At 28.8% G+C, this 25,326-nt stretch overlaps 2 protein-coding genes across 2 annotated transcripts; both read right to left on the bottom strand.

Annotated features, from left to right (window-relative positions):
• Nucleotides 1-4,381: 4,381 nt before the first annotated feature.
• LOC129989130 (uncharacterized) lies at nt 4,382-13,346 on the bottom strand. The gene is made up of 2 exons (XM_056097460.1): nt 12,354-13,346; nt 4,382-7,591 (listed from the first exon to the last, which is right to left on the bottom strand). Exons 1-2 carry the CDS (start codon nt 13,004-13,006, stop codon nt 7,240-7,242), a joined length of 1,005 nt encoding a protein of 334 aa, XP_055953435.1. The 5' UTR covers nt 13,007-13,346; the 3' UTR covers nt 4,382-7,239.
• Nucleotides 13,347-15,654: 2,308 nt separating this feature from the next.
• LOC129989127 (PHD finger protein 20-like) lies at nt 15,655-23,299 on the bottom strand. The gene has a single exon (XM_056097457.1). The coding sequence runs from the start codon at nt 23,076-23,078 to the stop codon at nt 18,765-18,767; it is 4,314 nt and encodes a 1,437-aa protein (XP_055953432.1). The 5' UTR covers nt 23,079-23,299; the 3' UTR covers nt 15,655-18,764.
• Between the last annotated feature and the right edge of the window lie 2,027 nt (nt 23,300-25,326).

The raw sequence follows: 25,326 nt of genomic DNA, 5'->3' as shown, positions 1-25,326 counted from the left end.
ATGTGGTGGTGTCCCATTTTTCTGAAAGCAGATAGGATCCTTTGTCTCACTATCAACTAATTGGGGGAAAACATACTCCTCTAACATTTCACACTAGACATTACCATTAATGGAATTTACTACAAAAATGAAAGGAGGAAAGAGACTATATCTTGTTTATGCATAATGCCTCATCAAACATTCACTTTTGACGAGTCACATTGATGTATCACGAACTCATGAGGCAGCTGTGAACTCCAAATTCTATAATTGTACCGCTTATATAAAAGGTCGTTTCACCAGTAAAAATCTCATTTTTTAAAAAATCGTTATTAGTATCTATCATACCTAGAATAGTAACAGCAAACTCTAATCACTTTTTTTTGTCGGTTGATTTGATTTCGTTGTGCCTTGTATGCTATAAGGCGAAGCCTTTTGTGAACCACTTTATGAACAGTTGATTTGGGCATGTCCAACTGAAGATTGCATAGTCTCAACGCTTTTTTCGGACTTCGTCGATCTGAAGAACGGATTTTATTGACATTATTTTCAGACACTCTTGGCTTACTTGGCGACTTTCGTTTTAAGACACTTCCCGTTTCTTTAAACGCACTTAGCCATTGGCGAATAGTATTGTACATAGACGTACTCGCGCCAGAAGTTCCTCTGTACAGTGGTAACAGATCCAGAATCTATAAGCCAGATAACGTCCTGAGTCTTTTTGGGGGGCGTCGCCATCGCACTGCACTTAAGAATGAGCCTCTGTTGCATTACTTCACGGTCAATAACGAACGACGCTACCTAGTGTTGAAAAAACAAACTGAATTTGGTGAGAATAAAATTTGAAGATCTACTGATCTGACTAAACTCATACTAATGTTTTTGAAATTAACCGATCTGACTAAACTCTATTGTTAACTCGATATGATTTTTTAAAACACCGGAGTTATTTAATGGATATCCTGTATTTAGTGATCAGTTTTTATTTTCCCCCCAGGAAATTTTAATCCAGTCAAGAGCATGCCTGTCAAAATTGTTCTTTGAAAGTTCACTAGCACTTTTGTTTTCTTCCATACGTGCTATGACATGTCGCAGAGAGCATTTTATGTATTCCATTTTGAAACATCTTATAACAATATTGTTACAGATACTCCGGTGTTCTTTCTGATTTGTTGGTCGATGAAAATAAGCAGTTCTTTAATGACAGACGAGGACTTTTATTAACACGAAGACGACAGATATACAGCCGAGACGAACACAGGAAGCACACTACAACAAAGAGAAGAATACAAGTAGCAATCAGTAGTAAAAACAACCACAGCACACAAAGCGGCTAGACTGAATTCCACAGAAGGAGGGAATCTAAGTAGCTTTACTCTACGATCTCTCCCAAACGTCTGCAATTCTCCACTGTCTCCTCGCTTTAGCTGTATCCAACTGCCAACTCATTACTACATGACTGACTACTCCACACAGGACTCGATGTTGCTTCCATAATAAACACCAAGACTCGGCACACAGCTCAATTCAGCAATCGTTTGAGCTCTTCGCTGGACTGATCCAACTATTTGCCGTAGACTCTTTAGTCGGTTTATTACATGACTCGTTTCACGACTGACTTCGGCTTGAGACCGAACCTTTTATAGTTCCCGGAGGTGGGCTGAGAAAGTTCTGGACCAATCAGACGTATCTCTATCCCTATTGGTTCAGTTGCTAAAATTATGCAAGTTTCCAGTATCTATTTTGTCGGCAAATAGTCCCCAAGCTCTAAGATCACTGACACGGCACCCGATCAGCACCAAACAGAGCTGATCGTAAAATAGTCATTCCAGTGATTGAACTAACAGTGCTGGGGAGCAACATCACAGATTTGTAACAATATGATTCAATCCCTGAAGATGTTGTATTCGGCAGTAGAAATAACAATTTAACATTTGTAAGCTCAGCTCCCTGTGTATGACATGACGCATTGCACAATACAAATAGAACTTTCCTGGCTTAAAATTCCTTTTCTTTTTCAACCAGCGATTCTTCAAAAAGGGATGATGTCTTTCATGCTTTTTTGTTCGCATACCATGATACACCAACACGGTTTAAATCTTTTCTTTAAAACACCCGAGTCTTTAACTTCTCTAAATGACCAGGGTCATTTCTTTCTCTTCAGCTGCACTCACACAAATACTAATAGTAAGTCTCTCCTTCGGAATTTTTTCACCTATGGCCTCTTTGGATTTTTGAACCATATGCATATATAAGATTCTACTTAATGCCTGCTTAATATACATGAAAAATCAGGAAGTGAAATACCATTAATTATTGCAAAATACAAAACCGATTTGATAGGAATTATTCACACAGTTAAGTTTTTTATTGTATTGATTTCGTTGCACTCGGCACTATAAGGAATGTTCATGCATACAATTAGCAATACAAGTGTAAGGCTTCTAAAGTAACATGTCTTTAATATCCAACTTTAATCTGAAATTTAAAAATGCTTCGTTGAATATCATAAACACCAAATTGCACAAAAGACATTTATTTGAAATTAAATACAACCAATAATACCAGCAAACCAGATGACTGTCAAAGTTGGCACGTTTTTAAATGTGGAAAGACGCCAATTAACTACGTCACAGAATAGGGTTCCCCCGAACTTTCTGAATTATTTTACTAGCAGCATTTCCATTGGACCATATACGTTGGCATTCCTTATTAGTTTCTGATGAGAAGCTATATTATTCTTGTCTAAAGCGTTCTAATTATAATTAGATTATACTATATTAACCTGATACTTTGTATCAGGTACCTAAACGTGATACAGATTAAGAGTATCAAGTATTCGGTTTTAGTCTTTTGGACTCGACTGATAATCGAGTTCAACTTTTTTGATCGTACCAACCTCTACAAAGTATTAGGTCAATAAGTCAAGTTCACAATCCTATACCGGCAACTCTATGAGTATACATGATGTTTTTTAACTACATATTTTTCATCCCTAGCCATTCCTTTTCTCTACTCATCTACTTTTAATCACTGTAAAAAAAACTGAGCCATTGGCACATCATCATCAATACCACTTCCAAAATAGCAAAATCCCAACTGGGAATCATAAGTTTGAATTTCACCATAATATTGAAAACATTATTACAGATAGTGCATCAAATTAAATGAAAAAAAATTAAAACCAAAGAACAAAATAATATGGAAGTGAAATTGTTATCATTAAGAGGCTTTTTTTAAAAAAATTTTTAAGATAACGCAAAAACCATTTTTATGAGAAAATAGATTTGTAAGATATGAACATCGAATTGCGGAAGGCAGTTATAGCGATTATCCAACTGGAGATGATTAAACTTTTTCTTTGACGCTTTTTCTATCATCTGGATTTCTTTTATATCTTCCATCCCTGACTGAACAATTTCAGTAAAACAATGTGCCCTCTCCAGAGCATTTATAATAATATTTTGCAGTTTCATTAATTAGATCAGCGAAACGTTGAATTAAGTGCAGCTGTAAAAATGTTCAATGAATTCGTCTGTCAAGTTCCTACGGCGGTTTGATTATATTTGGTTGTTGCCATTCGACAATAAATAATACGAGAGATTTCAGTCATATACGTTACACACACAGAGAGAGAGAGAGTGAGATTATTCTTCCAAAAAATACAGCAATAAAAGGGAAAATATATATGCTTTATTTCCTTGAAGAATATTCAATTTGTAAAATAAATGTGTTAATATTAAAGCAAAAATATCATTACTTGCTTTAACCATTCTAGATACACTAATATACATAAAATATCACATATACATTAAGTACAAAACTGTGACTGTAGAATATATATTATAATTAAAGTGCATTTAAAATATCACAACCTAATAATAATACATCACTAAAAGTTTTGCTGCAAGTAAAATAAATTCAAAACATTTTAAATGTTAATGTACACTAAGATCAAAATTTCAATTATAATGCATCAGTTTTATGAAAATTAGCTCAATCTATATTAATGGTTACAGCTATGGAAGATTAGCAAAACAGCACTCATGCCATTCAAATAGACTGACTTATGCAATTGCAAGAATTATAATCTGTGTAACAAGGTTCATATAAAGTACTGACAATCAGAATGAACTATTTGATTTCCTTTAAAATATGAACAATATTTTTGGATAAAACTTATATTTGAATATCAAACAATTTTAGACTATTTACTCACAGAACAAAATTAATCATTGATCATTTAAACAAATTATTGTAATTAGAAAAAAATTCATACTTGATGTACAGTAATTATTTTTTATTTTATCTTGAAAAAATGTTAAATAATGCTTAATAATATCAGATAAGAATTTTTGCAATAAACTGATTTACATATAAAATAAAACTAATTCTTCTAAAATGTAATAAAGTATTGTAATTAAAAAAGATGAAAGTGAAATATCTTCTAGCTTATTTTGGAAGAAAATGTTATATAATGCTAGTGTGATGCAAGAATGTTTGCAAATTTGAAATAGGAAAAAATGTACAATTTGTCCAAAATCTTTACATAAATCACCTTTATAAAGTATCCTGAAACCAGAATTAGAAATGGAAAATAAGGCATTCACAAAAACTCAATGTATAATAAATTTAGCAGAGGTTATTTCCCTTGCATTATGATAAAAGACAATATTTAGAATGATATTATAATATGTTTATTAGAACTTAATATATAATATTGTATAATTACATAAATTTATATAAGTATACACATCTTCAGCAAAATATTTTCTGCAGAATGCAAACACAATATTCAAGAGTTGATTTATAATAAAAACAAGTGAAAGAATATTTTTTTAAGGAGCATATTTTATCTGTTAATTTTTTTAACTAATAATTCTGATTAATAATTTTTTAGTACAAATGAATTAAATAATGTTTTCTTCATATCATTTGTACTCAAAAGTTATGTTAATCAGAATTATTATTCTGGATAGTAGAGATTTAATTTGGCGATCTTATGGTTATATATTCCTTAAAACTCTTATTGGTAATTACGTGCAACAGATAAAAGAAATAAGTTAATAGTAAGTTAGAGCAGTAAGGTAAGAGCATCTACTGAATTAACAAAGGCATATAAATAACTAATTAAAAATAAGTAAATCTAACATCTCTAATTTGATATCCTAAGCATAGAAGCCATAACCATAACTAAGCCTATTAATGTTAATCTTTCCAATGTGTAATGATTATTCTTATAGTTTCAATATACAGTTATTACTCTTATAGTTTAAAAATCCAAAAATACTATTTATTTTATATCAATATTTCTAATAAACATCTAATATCCTAACAACAAAATGCACAAAACTTTTAAGCCCTGTACATTAAAATAAAACAAATTCAGTCAACTTTTCTACCATTTAAAAAAAAACAATTCACATATTAGTAATAATGAAAGAAAATGCCCTGTATATATCTCAATTAATTTCCTATTTTTAATCTTAAATTAACTTATATTACTTTATTCAAAAATGTCATTTTATTTCCTGAACCAAATTTTACTTTTAATTTAATCATTTCTAACACACACACTCTAAAAATTTGCTGATATTTTTAAGTTATCATGCCCTGAATGATGGGAGAAAAATCCCTAATGCCTATAACATAAATTCCAAGATTGCCTTTTCTAAATTGGTATGTGTCACACAAATCCCTATCCTAATCTCTTAGTAAAAGATATAAGGGGAAAATTTAAAATACTTCATTCTTGTATTCTGGTGCTAAATAGATAGATATACATGGAATTCACTGTTTTTATTTGCTTATATTTTGGCATCTGAATAATAACCAAAGATTTCACAGACTAATTACTATTAGATTTTTTAACATAAACTAAAAATTTGAGATATTCCAATTACTTTTTCAGTTCTATTTATGACTACTGACAATGAACACTTTATAATTAAAAAAAAAAAAAAAATGGTAGGAAATGAATTGGCATCAATGTAAATGATCACACACTTAACTTATTTTACCTTAAAGTAACAAAATGGTTTAGTAGCAGAAGGAAACTAAATAAATATTAAACTTTTTTATCAAATGAAAATAATATGATACTAATTATTCTTACTTTCAATACAATTATATATGAATGATACATCGAATTACAGGCAACTTGTGTAATATTTCTGGATTTCAAAGTAAACTAATAAAATTCAGTTACACATAAAAATTCATTACGCCAATGAAATGAAATATGTGTCAGTTATTTGATGTTGTTAAAGCCATTAAAAAAACACACAAGATATTTAAAAAGCTCAAATGAATCCCATATTTAAATACATGAGACAGCACAACAAACTTGATTCCTCAACTAATGTGTATATAAAATGAAAAATCAGTTCAGTATGCAGGAAAATTTTAAAATATATTACCAATAATTAATATAAATACTAAATAATTCTTTTTCATTTTTTAATGAATTTTCAAAAAATCACCTAAACCAATGAGTATAGTGAGTTTCAAATCTATATAAAACCTCCAACCTATATATATAATGCTTTATCTTTCAAAAAACAATTTGTATGCAATGCATGCAAATACATATAAATTCTTTTACAACAAGGCGCATTACTACTACAACACATACAATGCTATGCTATAAAATCTAATATAATTCATGTTATAATCAATATCTCATTAATTATATAATAATTGTAATACATAATTATTTAAAATCATTACACAATATTACTGGTTGTGAAAATGTATGAAATAATTGATTTACAATTTCTAAGTTGCTTGGGGGAAAATTTAATTTTAAGAAACCTAAAAAATAATAAGAGTACAGATTTAAAATGAAAGAGAAAAATGTAATTATTTTTAAAGCAAATTAATATAATTAAGACACATGTTTTTAAAAAAAAGATACATGAAGTATTTACAGTAAACTGTTTATCTGATGAAAAGCTATGTATAAGCACATTCTCCAAAATATATATTCAATTACCAAGCAATTTTTATTCTTGGAATCAATGAAATGTTCTTTGTAAAAACAATTATGTATTTAAAGGCAGAAGAAGGAAACAATACATTTAAACTTAGTTTTTTACAACAAAGCAAAACTTGAAATTTACTTTAAAATAAATTAACAATCACAATTGTAAACATTTTTTTTTTTTTTTTTTTACAAATCACATAGTTTCAAAAATATATTTCAAGATAAATATTTTAGGAACTCATGCATTTTTTTTTTCTGTTTTGTTTCTCTAGGAATTAATCATATTCTGAGCCAAGTGTAACACTCATTTCATCTCCTTCTATCACAGTTGTATGATACCATTGATTAGTATCAATGAGAATAATATCACCACGATGGACGGTTATGTTCATAGAAGTACAAACATCTTCACATTCAGGCGGGGGCAAAAGATACCATGTTTTTCGTCCCCTGATTTGAGCTTGCCAGGATGGTCTTCTGACATAATCTAAGTGCATACTTGCCCCAGGACCTTTATAGCCCATAAAGATCCAATCAATAGCACTGAGTTCTGAATCATCAGGTAAGAAATAAGGTTTTGAATAGTGCTGTCTCAAGACAGAGGATATATCTGGATTACAATTACTCCTGAAAAAATAGAAAGGATACAGTAGTAATAAAACAAGTAGTTCCCTGGAAGAAAAATTACTCCCAACTATAACACTAGTTTTACCAATAAAACATAGAAACAATAGAATTAAAGTAATGATAACTTTATTCATTAAAGGTAGATCATATATACACTAATGTAGATAATGATCATATCTAAACAAACATGACACCTGAGCAATTTAGTTTGCTCAGGAGACATGTTGGTGTAGTAGAGTATCAAGTCTTGGAAAAGTCAATTATTGGTAAGTCTTCTTTTGATTTTAAGGTATTTATTTTTTAGGTTTCAATTACTTAAAAAATTCTAATTCATAATTTTTTATTTTTAAAGAATACTGCATTAGTTTAGGCAGCAATCTTCCTTTGATGTTAAAAAATTCAATGTGTAATAATGTAATTAATAGAGCATATTCTCATTTTTATAAAGATTTTACAAAACTTTTTTGTTATAAATATTAAATGCATAAATAACATTAAAACAATATTAAAATATATTTTGAACCACAAATTCCATTTTTAATCTACATTTCAGCATTTAATACTAGAAAAAATTATTTTAAATGTCTAAATGATTTTGACGAATAATCAATAAATAAATAAGTGCATTTCTCTAGAATCATATCATTTACGAAATAACTAGCTATTACCCGCAACCTCGTTCGCTTGGAAATTTGATATGTATGTATGAGAACTGATTGTCTGATCAAAATGTAAAATGTTATCAAACCGTATCATTATTGTGTTGTTAAAAACAGAGTCTGATATGATATAATCAAGAAATTTGCAACTCATTGAACGATGTACGGAAAAATTTCGAAATTTATTTTTATTCTAATACCGTTATGTATACAACGTTAAACGACATTATTTTCTGTCAGCACATGCAAGTTTAGGGCACTAGAAACACGTGAACCACCAACATATAATTGACCATGTGAGAAACATGGAGTGCCCAAATGAATGCCTGCCACTTTTAAGGTTTGGTCCTGGGATCTGTTGATCGTTATTGTAAAAGCCAATTTTAAGGGAAATTGCAACCTCTTGAAACAAAATGGCAAGTTGTTTGGAATAATAGGAATGCTGTCTCCTTTAGCAGCTTCTGTAATAATGGTAGCTTTTATAATATTACTGTCAAGTCTTGTGATAACGAAGCCTGGTACCGTTCCACAGTCTGGGTGCATCAAGATTTAGTATCAGCAGAGCTGGAATGGCACCTGTAAGCTCCAGCATATGCGAAGGTACACCTGTTACTCTAGGGAGTTAAGAAATTCAACGGCGTAGGCAATACTATCGTCATTAGACCTCACAGTGTCTATGGATGTGTATAATTTTGAATTTCCGACGATCAAGACTAAAAATTTTGTTTATTTTATTGACTCACTCGTTCTTTGGCAACAGCACTGCCCTCGCACGCAGTTGCTCTTCATTATTTATATTAACCTCCAAATCGGGAAAAACTTGCATGATAAGTTCATTTTCTGTAACCACTGGATAGGAAAATTCTTCTGAAAATAGAATTTTCACACCTGCGTCCATTTCTAGACGAACCTCTTCAATTTGCAGAATCTTATTTACAAAGACACCTGATTCATGATCGTTGTACAGTTGGTGCGCATGTTGCACGTTAGATTGAGTTTTACAATCCAAGACCACATAGGCGACGCCTTGACACATGCGTTTATTTAACCCACCGGTGTGGCCCACTCAATAACTGGCAGTGTCCATCTAAAATCGCATGCGAGCAAAACGACAACGTTGCGCATCATCGTCTGTTGTCGCGGATGTCCTATAGGTTGCGGTTTAACGCCTCTAATGCATGCTTGTGCGACATTGTGCACTCGTCTCATACTATTAACTTGCGCTGCTGCAAAAGGACTCCCTGCCGCTGGTTTTGGTGATGTTGCATATTGAGATATCTTCACTTGCAAGATTAAGCGGAAATTTGAAAACGGAATGTGCAGTCCGGCCACCGTTAAGCAGAGTTGCAGCAATGCCCGAGAAAACTACAGCCAGAGATATATTGCGATCCATGCGGAGTTCGGTAACAAAAGACTCAGCACAAACGTCTTACCCGTACCCGCTGGTCACGACCTTCGTAAAACGTATTACGAAGATCATGCGCTGGTACGTCAAGTAAGAATAATCCCTCCTCCCTACTATTTACTCGGTTCAGAATCGCTTCGTAGACATTTCATTAACCTGCGCTTCTAAAACCGCGGTGTTGTAGTTTAGCTGTTTCACAAATTCGCTTGATAATTCCCCTCTTCGCTGTAGTGTGGGTAAGCTGAAATCAGCATGACATTTTCCAGATATGGAAATCATTTTATCCTCAATCAATACCAAAGTTCCGTTAATGATTAGGTCATTGTGAGTGCCTTACAACCTATGCATGATATCTTCTGATAAAGCGACCTTGTATTTATTCCACAGCTAGAGGGGGTTTGATAGTCCGCAAGTGCTCAATAAAATTGCAAACAGGTCTTCTAGCTACTTTCATAGCTCGAGCTTTATTCGAAAGATTTGAGTTGCGTTTTCTAGGCATTTCGAAAAACTCAAATAATAACAAATCAAAAAATTTTTTTAACTAATCTAAAAAATGATGTATTTATATATTATTCACATATATGTTTATAATTTTAACATAAATACAGTTTAATTACAAAAGTACACAACTAACCTAAAAACAAATTATTTACATTGTGTACCTGAAATAATACAAAACAGTATATCAAGTCTGTTTTATTTATCGATCGAGATTGAGATAGCTACAACAGTATAATACACATAATTTTTACTTTTAATTAAAATGAAAATACAGTTGTCAACAATCGGAACACACTGCGCATGCGTGAATTTTCAACGCCAGTTGGGGTAACGCAATGCAGATTAGATATTTTTAATTTCCTTTTTTCTGTTTATTTTAATTCAAAAGTAATTCAGAATGAAAGATCGATTAATCAACAATGTTTAATTTTAAATGTATCAAACTCTAAGAAAATTAACAAAACCGTTTAAATAATCGGCCGAAGACATGTTAAACCTAACCTCGTAAGCGTGGGAAAAAAAAAAAAAAAACTGAAACCTTACTCTTTTGGCGGTGGGGAAATGAAAAGATTTTTGGCAGGAAAGTTAGCTCTGAATTAATAAAAAAATTAACCACTCAATTGACCGGAATAAATAGTAGCCTATGTCAGATTATAATCTATCTGTGTGCCAAATTTCATCCAATTCCGTTCTGGCGTGATTGAGTAACAAACATCTGTCCAAATTTTCATATTTATAATAGAATAGAAGAATTACTTATTTATGCTATAAGAATTTCAAAAATAGTTTTTTTGAAAAAGCTTTGTGCCTTTGTGAGTATTATAGCATACCATGTACATTTTCATACTTTTCATACATGAAAGACAAAAATATCTACAGCATATAAGAGTAAGAAACAAAAATTTTTCAAAATATGACTAATTTTCCTAATTAAAAAAAAAAAATGCTATTTTTAAATTTTGACACTATTCAAGAAGACGAATAAGATGAAAGAGTTTCAAAGATATTTTTATTCTAAAAAATTTTTTAAAGTTTTTTTTTTTTTAAAAAAAAATTTTGAAACTCAATAATCAAATTGTGCATTAACTTTTTCTCTACTGACAGTCACAAAGATTATTCATGCAAATGTATAACATACTAATCTTGATAATAATATAAAAATTGCCTATATATCAGTAACACTCTTTTAATGTTAGATCTTTTTAATCTGAGCAAACCCAAAAGTGTTTATGAGTGCACATACGGATAGCATTAAATTATTATTTTCCCCCTATTCAGAATGTTTTTAAATTTTGTATTTGACAATGTATTCCCCCCCCCCACACACACACACACTAGTAGATCACTTTAATCCAACTTTAATTTTAGTTTGAGTGTATCTGAATATTATGTAGTTATGGAATCGCAAACATCACATCTTGTGAAATAGGAAATGTAAATGAAATGAGATCTTATATTTTCTTCCAGCATTATTTTTATTTTTGTAATATTTGACATTATATTTCCACAGAAATAAGGATTTCAGCATTTTCAGAATCAAATTTTATCATTCTTGAGATAAATTAATTTTTTTTACGTAACAATTCTACATTTTTTTTTTATTTCCAGAGCACTTTTTGTATAAAATTATTCATTTTATTGTTCATTTAATCATATTTATTTTACTTGATGATATTTATACTTAGCAAAATTTATTAAGTTCAGTTTTTCACCCCCCCCCCTCATTCCAGGCCTGTGTCATACTTGATTTCTTTCTTCATTATTTACTTCAAATTGCTTTTAGAAATTATTTTTGGAGTGTTTTTGAACATCATAAGTAGAAAGATCTAACTGTAAACAAATAAAACATTTAATGTTACTAAATACATTAAAACTTTTAATAAAAATGCATTAAAAGTTTTTTTTTTCTTAAGTCTAAATAATAATATTTTAAAAATTCCTTAAGTGCTTGTTAGTTAATTTATAACAAGTCAATATGCATGAAACTTTCTATTATAACCTTTGTTTGTAAATCGTATCCGAGATATTGTTAACAAGACAACAACAGGTCTAGATAAGCACACCTCTTGGTATTAACAGATAAAGCAAATCCAAGTACAATTAAACATCATAGTTGAAAAAAGAGAAAAATATCAAATATAGAATTAAGAAGTAGATTAATATAGTTCATGAATTTTGATTAGAAAAATCAACATACCAACCAATATACCAAGTTTCTTCATCTTTTGACAACATTTTGGCTCTAGATTCACTCATATTAAACACTTCTTGGAGGCTCAAGAATGTTGTACGAAAAGGAAAAAATTGACACTCTTCTTCTACACTTCTGTAAGCTCCTTCAGTAGATGTATATAATTGTTTAAAGAAATCATAATCAAAAACATTCAATGCTGTCCAGTTACTACATCCACCCCTGACTAATAATGGATGTCCTAAATAAGCATATTTAGAAAATTCCTCTTTTGTAACATCTTCTAAAACTGTAAAACTGTCTATGTTTTTACAAATATCACAATTTGTAATAGGTCTTGTGATTTCCATTACAAGATAATTATTTTCTACAATGCAACGGTTGAGGGAAAATTCCTTTCCATTCAAAATAACACTTGAAATCGTTACAAGTATTAACAGAAATAAAGCAAAATTGAAATTCATGAAAACTTTGGAACATACTGAAGGTTTCTTCTTCGCAAAGCTCTCTTTGATCTTTGAATTCATTATATAAAAAATTTCTTTCTCATTTAATCCTTGCTTAACTCCATGCTCTTTCATCGTAATTAAAAAATCTTTCAAAGTAATAAAATCTTTTTCAGATTTTGAATTTTTAAATAAATTACGAAATGAGATCATCACTATGTTATTTAGAATAATAATTATAACAAATAATTCAAAACATCACTTCTAACAATAAATAACAGTGACATCTCATAAAATAACTGATATTTCCATGTTTTTACTTTATTTGTCAATATATGAATAATTTTGCCACAGAATGGTAAATACTAAAATAGTAGTATACAAGATTAAGATGTTTATAAGTTACAGCTTTAAAACATGAACAAGCTGAATTTTGAAACTGAACTGAGAGTAGCTTATAATATGTACAAAAACTTGTTACCAGATGAAAAATGAAGTATAATTATTCCTAATCACAAAAATAAGAACACATTTCTTAAACCAAAACAAACTAATGTCAGTTGTCAAATGTATTGGAGTTGAGTTGTCAAATTTATTGGAATGCACAGAATTTTTTGTATGCAGCTTCTTTTTTATAATTGTTTTATCACAATTAAAAAATTTTCTCTCCTTAAAATCTATAGAATTTCTCGATTTAAAGAATTTGGGGAGAAGATAAAGGATTCTTTTTTTTTTTTTTTTGAAAAATAACCGTGAGATGATTTTATTCTCAAGTGCAAGTGCTACATGACAAAAAAGAAGTAATACAGATTTTACATAACAAACCAGCTATTTCAGTGTTGCAAATTCTAGAGCTAACAAATTGCCTCTAAACATTATTTTCCTCCCAAAAATTCTCTAAAAACACCTGCTAAACATTAGCATTTGTGACGTTTCAACTAGCCATGGGATTGGCTAACAAAGCGGCAAGAAATGCGCTTGGACGTCGTAACCAGCGCAGCGGCCTTCTGCATTTTGAATTGACCTCTTCTGAATTCAAAAAATTATTTTGTTGCAGTTCATTTAATAATTCTTTATAATTCAAACAGGAGGGGTATCGAATGTTAACTATTCTCTTTAATTAGCACTTGTAAATGAAAAAAAAATTATTCTTTAAAAAATACATTTTCATATAATAAATGTTCCAGAAGCGTAAATTTCATTCAAAGCATAGTATTTATTTTTTATTAGCTTTAAAATACGAAATAAATGCATTAATATCACACCCAAACTGATTGATGTTATATATCTTCCCCATTTTCACTTAATGTATATTACATGTGCAGAAATAACTTTTTAAAAGAAATACGTTGTGTTGCATACCCTCTTTCAAAATACAATTTGCAAAGTTATATATCTTTTCAAAATAAATGTGAATTAAATTTTCTGATAATTGAATGTATTTAAATAATAAGCTTTAAAATTTTAACAATGATTTTAATTTATTTATAAGATTTCCTACGCAAATCTTAAGACACCAAGAATATTTTTGATTCATTCTAAAAATTATATATATATTATACTTGTCTGCTTTAAACATTGCAGAGAAAGTTGAAGATAAATATTTTTGAAACTAGTTATCTAATGCAAGTTTATTTCTTCAATTTTACACTAATGTATCAAATGAACTTAAAAAATAAGTTGTAATATATTTACAACAATAATTTTTAAACTAGTAATTTAAATAATCAATAAAAATGAGTTTATTGGTAGTTTTAATCAGAAAATGAGTAATTATTAATCAAATTTGTAAAATTACACTAATTTAGTTTCTTCTTTCAATGTTTTTGGAATTCTGCCTTTCAAATTAAACCACATAAGCATTACAATATCTTATTTCGATACAAATCTTAATATATATGTATATATTCATTATAAGATTATGTCAATAAAATAATTTATTAACTTTTAATAGTCTTGATTAAACAGGAGATTTCAAAATATCTAGTGAAAGCAAAAAAAATGCTATATTGGACATTTTAAAACTAATGAGTGATCTATTTAATGCAAAAGAACAGATGAGTTTTTTTTTAAATAAATGAGCATTAAATATTTAATAAATCTTTCATAACATTTTACTTCTTGAAGGAAAACATCTCATTTATATAGCAAGTGTAAATTTATGGCACAATAATCTCATTTTTGTCCAAATGTATCTTATCTATTGTTTACTCAGTGTTTTAGAATATAGAACAAATTTACAATGCATACTATATTAGATCTAAAACCAACACATTTATTTGCTTTACTTCATTTATTATATTATATGTAAAACTTTCAAATCTTTTAATACTTATAAATACATGTAATTCATTAACAAATTTTATACTCAAAGCAAAGCTTATAAATTAAAAAAAAAAAAAAAAGTAAAATATTCATTAAATAGCTTCAAGAGGAACTAAAAATAAAAGTTTTAAATCAAATTAATTATAGGATCAAGGATGTCAATAAAAAAATTGTCAGTAAAATGAAAACATTATTTGCAAGTAGATTTAAGGAAAATATGCGATATGCTGTTTACATCTTCATGTTGTACTCTGAAGTGTCGAATGGAGTGAATTAAGTTGGTATAATTCATGCTTGCTCAAATATCTTCTGTAAACTTCATTGGTAAAAATATTCCTATATTTCAAAGACTCATTATCATGCCAATAATAATAATAATTCATTGAAAATTACTGTTCATTTTGCACAAATAAATTTCATTAATTCAAAATAATTGGTCATTTAGTGGGCTAAAGTGTAAAATGGATTTAAAATGTGTTATGTCACAGTAAAAAAAAAGAATTAGTAAGAGAAGTATTTTTATTAGACACAAAAACTCCTTACAGAAAACTTCAAAAATAAGAATTTAGCAAATAAGTAAACAAGAATTTACCTCAAAAATACAATATTGGTCAAAGTAGCAGAAAAATACAAATGGTTAATGTCTACATTTTTTTTCAAGCATTTTTAAATTTCCAGTTACTTAAAAGTAATAATATTTTAGAGCAATTCAACTGAACTTTTTTTCAAAATTCAGTTCTACAAGGATATTAAAATAATAACAACATGAAACAATAATACAGTACCCTTGACAACAATTTCATACATTTACATAAGCTGTACTAAACTTTAAATACAAATATAGCTTGAAAATTAAATTTCATAGTTTTTGCTTATTTATCAAGTTAAGTTTGCAAAATAAAAAATAATGTCCTATTGCCTTGTGAGAAAAATTATTTAATTAAGAGTTAACACAGATAAGTTTGATTGAAATTTTACATTAAAAGTAATAAATATTTGATAAATTATATCTCAGTTTAGTTATGTATATTTTCAAAATTTGTAAATATTTCAGATTTATTACTTTTTTAAAAAAAAAAAAACATTTTTTAGCAATTTGTAATAAATTGTTTTATAAAGTTAATCCATGTTAAATTTCAATGAAACGAATACCCCCTTCTTCCCTTCATACAAAATGTTTTCCCAAGTATTTCATCTTGTATCATTATTTTTATAAATTAGTGTTAATTATCTGATCCAATTATTATTTTTCTATAATAAATTGTAAAGCATATTGAACTGCAACAAAGATAAACTTGCATTTTAAATAATAATAATTAAAAGTAAAAAAAGATATTAAAGGCAAAGAACCAAACAAAGAAAAATTCATTTGATATAAGTTTCTATCATGAATCATAACAGAAAGGAATATAATGTCAAATATAATATGAAATTAAAGATATAAGGGGATAGAAAAATGTAATAAGCATCTGCGTACTGGCACAGCTAATGACTTAGAATTAATCTAATGGCATTTACATACACAATATATATTTATGTACAAGTTTATTTCCATATATTACAAAATATGCATATGCTAAAATGGTAGATTTTACAAAATATAGACAGATGGAAGTGGTTGCATCTAAAACCAACATATACTCTTATATTGAAAATTCAAAATGACCTATGAATTATAAAACTATTCAGATTAATATGAAAAAAAATTAACTTTAAATTCTTAAAACATGTCTTTTTATTTGATAAAATAAGAAATCTAAATTATTCATTTATAAAGATAAAAAAAATATCTATATAATAATTTTTTTCTTCCTTGCTTCCCTCAGAATAATTTTCTAATATTGACATCCTTAATTTAAACAAACACATAAGCTAATTCTTTTTCATTTCTTATGTGAAAAATCAACATTTTTCACATTTGTATCTATTTATGCCAGTATGAAGATAATCTAATAGAAATGTAACAAAACTAACTTTTTCTAACACATTAATATGAGGCTTTTTTTCTAACATAGTTCCACAAATTTGAACGCCAAAAATTTTGGAATGCCTATTTGATTAATACATAAAGATATGTACACTTCTGTTAAAGTGGCCTAAGATATATTGTTAAAGTTTTTATTGAAAAAAAATTACTAACATCAAATTTAAGCAGCAAAAAATCAAGTATATTCATTTCTTTTAAAATTTAACCACAGTAATTTTAAAGAAGGAAAACTGTTAATTCATCGCTTTGGTTAATAAATATTTCAGATATAAAAAAGTATTATACATTTCTTAAAATACCTTTGCCAATTTGATTTGATTTTTTAAATTCATATTTTGTCTCTATTGCAGAAACATAACAAGTTAACAGTAAGAGCAGGAGTATTATTTTAATTTTAAACTAAATAAATGAAAAATAATTCATCAGTTCATTTATATTTTTGCACTTTAAAGAAAAAAAAATTCATTGCAAATGTATTGGTACTTTCATCATATTTCATTAAAAGCAATAGGCATTAAAATTGTTTTCTTGTTTACTTATTACTTGATATAAAACAGTAATTTACTTTTATTTTTTTGATAATGCATAAAACTTTAACTCAGGGGTATTACAACTTTTCTTTGGGCTCCATAAAATGAAATCTATATTTGAATGGATTAAAAAATAGTCATCTGAATTTTTCATCACCAATACAAGAAAGGGAAAAGATGTTCTTCAGATTAAAAAATAAAGAAAAAAATTAGAACCAAGAACTTAAGGCTTTTCTTTCCCAAAAAACATTTCTTCCTTCTTTACTGTGAGGAAACAACATCAGAATAATATTTACAAAAGGCACTAAATACAAAATGCATATTCTCTAAATAATGAAAAAAGAATCTGAAAGTACATTGCGTTAGAAAATGCCTACAGTGTAAATATTAGAAGGTGAAATATAAAAATAATTTTATTTATTAATTTGCATTTTATTTCCCATTTCATTAAAAATTGCATAGTTATCACTTACAAAGGCTTTTTTATGAATATTTTACAAGAACTTACCAAGAATTCTAGAAATCTTTCTTTCAAAATAACATATAATTTTCATAATAACATAGCAATGACAGATTTTAACAAAATCTAACAGGGACTCAAGTATTATATCTATCAATGAATAAATGTACTTAACACTCAAAATTAATATCTAGATTTTAAAACAATTAAACCACAACTAGTTAAATTATGGTTTCATTTCTTCATATATCCCAAAAATACCAGATTAATGTATTCTTTTTTCACTCTACATGTTTAAATGAATATGGATGGCATTTAAAATGAAAAAGCATTTATCAATATACACAAATAAGTGAGTAAACAACATATAACAGTTTCTTAAAATGTATCAAGGTCAAAAACGCATGATACTTTTAGATGATACATTATATCAAGTTCAATACACTGAAATGATAAAATTTATCATATAAAGTGAAATTCACGACCATCAATTTTTTTCTAACAATGTAAATATTTAATTAATTCTTAACAAATTAACCACTTCAAGTGAAATAAGCAGAATATCAATAACTTCATCATATAATTATAGTGTCCCTCAATAAAAAATTAAAACTGGGATGCACTCTTTTTCGTAAAACTGCATTACATGTTACACTACAGATAAAGCAACTATGCTTTATGTTGGTCAACTGAACATAAGAGTTGCAAATCTTTTATGATCCCGTGCATTTCTTTAATAGTAGCTTGAGAACTTCGGCTTGACTCTGGGTAGTTGGAATTGGAAGTAAGCTTTTCTTGAAGAGTAGCTCCCTTTATTCCTGAAAACAATAAATCAAATTCAGCACCCATTAGATTAAACATTGATATCAAGCTTTCTTTTACTTCTTTGGGGCAGTACTCATTATGTTCCATTTCTAATTCTTTTCTTAATCCAGTCACAATATTCTTTCCAGTAATTGCAAGTTCATTTATACAACTTTCAACAGTGTAAGGTGAGCTCTGAAAGCCAACACCTACACATAAGTCTTTTTTAAATCCATGCTCCAGTTTTTGTACTAATATAAAAGCAATCATTTCATGATGTTCATTACATTTAAAGCTATCCTTTGGAAATTTGGCGAATGGTGATACAACCAAATCCTTGTCAAGTCCATAACTCTTCATAGTAAAACACTGTTTCCCAGCTCTAATATCCTTAAAGAGTTGTGAAAAATCAGTACTGTTTTCAAGCCTTAATTTGGCAGTGGGCTTGAAAAGTTCTGATGCTGGAGCAACAGCAGAGTTTCCAAATGGCAGTATTTTACAATTTCTCTGGATTTTATTAATAATTTGTAATATTTCTTTATTCCTTTGCAAAAATTCTTTATCTTTCTGCCATTTTGCATCTGGCAGGTCTTTTCTGGTATTATCCAAAAATGTCGAGGCTGGCTCACGCAAAGCATTCAATGCCTTGACTTCGTTACTTGTCAAAAAATCAGACACATAATTATTTGCTATAAAAACATCAGATACTAATATGTCCAGAAAGTATACAATATGCATCTTTCTGCCAATGGAACAAATTGCTTCAGAATTACCAACTCTGGTTGTAGATGATTTAATAAAAGACACATCATCAGGCAAAGAGTTTTCACCTTTGTTTTCAGAGCTTTTGTTCAGTATATCAATAACACGTTTAACTTTGGGCAACATTTCCTTCATAGCTCGTGCTCGGTCAAAAAGTTCAGAAACATGTCTAAGTGGTTGCAGAAGTTCATTTGTTCTTGCATCAATATTTTTAGGTTCATCTGAAAATTTAAATGAAGGAAACTGTTTTTTTGCCACCCATTCCAAATAATGCTTGTCTTTAGAATCTTTAATAGACTTAGAATAACGGCAATTCCAGCACATATGTTCTTCGTCCTTACGAACTGACTTAATATTAAGGCAAGCACAGTGTTGCCATGTTTTGCAATAATCACACTGAACCATTTTACCTTCATCAGCTGTACTATCACAAATGCAAGCTACAAGATCCGTATCATCAGGCACATTTTGAGGGACTTCATTTTCTGAAATTTCCTTTATAGAAACTGGAGTGCCGTTTTTTATAAGTTCTATATCCATTGAAATGGAATCATTTTTAGATCTTGTTCTTCTGCGTTTTGGCTTCTCCATCCAAGATGGTTTCCTAATTTTCCTTTTCGAGCGCAAAGAAGTTCGTATCTCTGCATTTTCTTCTTTCATTTTTTCACTCAATGAATCTTTATACCGAGTACACATTACATGACTTGGAGTAGTATTAATGGGACTAGTAACTGCACTGTTTGTTTTAGGGACATCTTTGTTTGTTTGGAGGTTAAATGTACTTGTCTTATCCTTACTTTTTAAATGTTGTTTTTCTACAGACGCAGTAGAAATTTTGTTGGGTGGTGCTGTCAAATTGTTATCTACAGATTTTTGTTTAATTACAGTGGAAGAGGATACAAGCAAAGCAGCTAAATTTCCACTCAAATTTGTAGAATCTGCTATTTTAGTCTCTGGTTGTTTTTGAGGTGCAGTGTCATGAGTTTCTGGAGCTGAAGCAGAAATATTGTCTTTTTCAATTAGAGTTGATGAAGTTGCATTGGGATATTCTGTAGATAATTTATCATGTTTCTTTGCATTAGAATTTAATAAGGCTTTATTTGATGAGCTATCAAATTTTTTTAATTCATCAACAAAATGTTCACTTTCTTGATATGTTTTTCCATTAGCAGAGTTTTCTACATTAGCTGATGACATATTCTCAGAACTACTTAGTTTTTGAGTGGAATCAGTAGTTTTAGTAGAAAATAATGTCTGAGCAACAGGCTTATCTTTTTTATTCGAAAATAGTATTTGAGAATATGATTTAGATAAAATATTACTAGAAGGTTTTACTTTGGATTTGCCAGAAGATTCATTCTCAGTAGACGTAAAAACTGAATTTTGTTTTTTTGAAACATCATCATTCTTATATTTTTCAGCAGCTCTCTTTGAAATTTCTTCCGATTTTTTAGTCATATCATGAAATTTCAATCTTTCTATTTTTGAAGTTGGTTTTCTGAATTTTAGATTGTAAGTGGGAGTTAAACTGTATGTTTTCTTTTTTAAAAATTTGCTTGTTTGGTCTTCTATGTTTGACTTTTTAATATCACGCAATTTACTCTGTGCAGAGTTTTTCTTTATCAAAATTTGAGTTTCATCATCTTCGTCTAACTGCGATTCATTATTTTGAATACCAGAATGACGAATTTGCTTTAAAACAGGTGTAGTAACAAAAATATCTGAACTAGCAAATTTAGCTGGCAAAGAAACTTTTCTGGTAGATGAACGTTTTGGTAGCAGGCTTTGATCCATTTCTTGATTTTCTTTAGGTGATTCATGTAATAATTGAGTCTTAGAAGCAGACAGCTTAGAAGTAAATTCTTTCTTCATTTTATTTTTTGGAGTCTGGACAGCATCTTTTAAATTTGAAGAGGATTTTAACATCAAACTTTCCTTAATTTTTCGGTGATCCATATCAGTTTTATAAGGAGTTTTAGTCTGTATTTCTGAAATCACTCTTTCCTTAAGACCTGTATGTTGGTTTTTATGAGCATGTCTGATGTCAGCAGAAGCCTTATTTTCATTAGAAGTTTTGATTTTTTCTGGTTTATATTTGTTTACAAAATTTTGTTTAATCGACTTATCTTCCAACATTTTTGGAGACTTTTCTGACACTAATGGAGGGGTTTTAACAGCCTCTTTAAGACCAGTTTCTTTCTGCTTAACCCCATGATAATGCTTTAAATGAGATGCAAGTAACTTTTCTTTTCTAAAACTTTTTGTACACCCAGGAAGGGAACACTTATATTGATTATGATCTTCTTCAATAATAAACTGTTTCGTCGCAACTTTTACAACAGGTTCAGTTACTGGCTGAAAAGCAGTCTCAGATTTAAAATCTATTTCCTTTAAATCATTGGCATGCTTTTTACGTTGAATACCATCTGCAGCAAAGGATACTAAATATTCATCATCACCTAAGCACTTTTTAACAACAGCTGCATATAAGTTATTATCTTTCCATTTAGCAAGTACATTTTGTCCAACAACAAACTGTTTTATCACTTTTTTTACAACTGGTTTTAGATTTTGGCTTGATCTTAAACGGTCACTTTCCATTGGTAACCATGAATCATATCTTGAATTCCATTTTAGATAATGTATTTTCACAGAGGCTTTTACATAATTAATATCAATTATTTTTGCATCATACCATATACCTTTTTCATTAGCTTGCAATGGCTCTCCTACTTTCCACACTATACCTGGTATCTGTGGAAGCTTATCAGTTGGAATGGGAGAAGATGCATTTTCACTTCCTGCATGAGATCTTTTTCTCTTTCCTTTGCCATGCCTTCTAACATGATCACCTTTAACAGGGGTTTCTTCAGATAGCCCCATGCCACCTTCAAGACACTGCACCCAAGCATTTACAGCCTTTTCTGTAGCTATTTCACAAGCAACACCTTCAGGTTCATTTCTAAGACTTGTATTTGAAAGAAAAGTATCATTATCACTAATCGATGCTCTCTCAAAAATATCCGAGGCAGTACTCATATTTTTCTCATCTACACTTTTACAATTTCCGACTGATGAAACATCTTCCGACTCAGAATTAGTGGCAAGAATAGGTGAATGAAGTTCATTTTCATCTAACTTACCTATAAGAGAATCACAATTTTCATTACTTACATTTCCGAGATTATCCAATACATTGCCGCTCTCAATTTTTATGTCATCGTTTTCCATACAAGATGAATTTAGTTTCCTGCGTTTTGCACAAAGAACTTCATCCTCATCGGTTTCTGCCTTTTCAGATTTCATTTCAATAACATTCGAATTTTCAAGTTGAAAATCGAGAGAATTTTCAGTATCTTCTGTCACACTCGATTTAAAATCCCCAGCATCTTCTTGTGACACATTTTCTGATGCCATAATTATTTTGAAATCCTTATAAATTCCTTCAAATTAAATCTCAACAAAAGAACAACATCAGTTGGCACTATCTACATTTGCTTCAAATTCCTCGCCAACACGTTGGCGAAGTTCACTGTTATACTGGGAACGATTTCAAATTATTGTGGCCAAAAGAAGTCTGACATCCAACAATTTTAAAATTGAAAATAAAACTTCAATAAGTAACTGTAAGACTAATAATCAAAGTAAATTATTTTTGAATACGCTCTCAAAATATTTCCATTCAATAATAATAATAAAAAAAAAGTAATAATGAAAATGGCTTACGTCACCTTCGAAAGAACGCGAGCACAAATACAAGTACCATAATTGGCAACAAATCGCTCGCTATTAGCTTAGAAAGATTTGTTTACGCCAATAATACTGAAAGCAAGTTGATTATTATTTTCGGCATCATAACTGATTTTTGGATAAAAGTTGTTTTCATCAATTTTTCTTAAATTTTAATATTTTTCAATACTATATCTTTCAGAATTTATTAAAATTTTGATTTTAATGTTAATCGACGTCTATGAATTTGGCTTGAAATCTGAATGCAGCGCGTGCGATTCTATCATGCATGTTTGTAATATTTTGAAATATAAGTGTTGCTCAGCAAATTTCAAAAGGAGGCTATTTATTTACTTTTGCATAAGTTCATTATTTAAAATTGCTTGAATTTTAATTATCTTCATTATTTAAATCAAAAAGGAAATTTTGATATACAGGCTTTCATTATTTTTGAAACATTTCTAATTTGTATATTTTTAGAATTTATGTAAAAGGCTTTTTTTCTTCCTTATATTGAAAATAGATTTTGAGATTATACATAAGTAAAAACTTGCAGGAATCAGTATATTTTTAATTATATCTGCCAATAACAAAATTTGCCGGAAAAAAGTAATCTAAAATTAACCGACACACTAGTTTCTTCTTTCAGTACTTACATTACAAAATAAACTAAGAAATTAAGGCACAGTGTATTTAGTTTGCTGCAAAATTCGCTTGTGCATGTGACTAGAAATTGTTATTTTAAAATCCTATTCATGATAATTATCACATCAAATTAAAACTGCATTATATTGTTTTCCGCATGAAAAAAAATATTAAAAATATCTAGAAGATGTACAAATTTATTGCCAAAAGTAGTGCATATAAGGTTAAAAAAAATGAATATTATGCCAACTGAATAAAAGTTTTAATGAATAATTTTTAATTATCATAATATAGCTTCATCTAAATAGGATTCGCAGGAATTCAGATATACCTTTTCACCACTCGCCAAATATGTACCATTATAAAAAAAAAACATTTGTTTAATTCCTTTTAATATTAACTTTATAGTAACTTTAAAAATGAACATGAATTTCCTTAGGAATGATATCTGAAACTTGTTATAGTTCTTGCATATATAAAATATTTATTTTTAATTTCTTCATTTTTTTCTGAAAATTTTTCAATTTTTTTTTTTTTTTTTTTTTTAGTTATAGACACTTTAAATGTTCTCTCACTAATAATGTATATATAATTTTTCCTTATAATTCTTCATTTCAGTATAATTTATTAGAAAGTTTTATTAATGATAAATAATAGAAAAAGATAATTTTATTTAGGATTAAATTTTAAAGTAATTGAATCATCTAGGCAGATATAATTAAATATGCTTGTTCAACTTACTCTAACCTAGTTAGGATGCAATTAAATTAAATTCATATGATTACCTTCTCATTTTCTTTGAAATGGCGTATAATCAAAACAAATTTCTTCAAATAATTTATAAATTAATAGTAATTTAGGTAGCATTTTTTTAGTTGTAATAGACAAATTAATCTATCCAAGATATCACAAAAGCAAATAAATTTGTTATTTCTTTTTTTTAGGGGGGATCGGGAGGGTATTCCAAAAAAAAAAAATGCTATCTTTCAAAGCAATCAAAATAAATGTAAACATTCTAATAATAACATTTTGGTGAAAAGTAAGTATAGAAAGGAATAATGCAACTTGTATTATTTATTTTTGAGTGCGGTTCAATCTTTTATATCTTTCATTTTTTTTCTTTATCAAATATTTTTTTTTTTTTTTTTTTACTGCTTGATCTGGATTTAAATAGACTGTCCTGGTTTATATTAAAAAAATATTAATTTTCAAAGAATTTGCTTTTTCAAATTACAGCAAACAATAAAACATTTTATCGAATTATCAGGGGCAATCTCAAGTTTTTCTGTGC

The sequence above is a fragment of the Argiope bruennichi genome, chromosome 10, assembly GCF_947563725.1.
Source record: "Argiope bruennichi chromosome 10, qqArgBrue1.1, whole genome shotgun sequence".
NCBI classification, from domain to species: Eukaryota; Metazoa; Arthropoda; class Arachnida; order Araneae; family Araneidae; genus Argiope; species Argiope bruennichi.
This window is presented reverse-complemented; position numbering and strand designations above follow the sequence as displayed.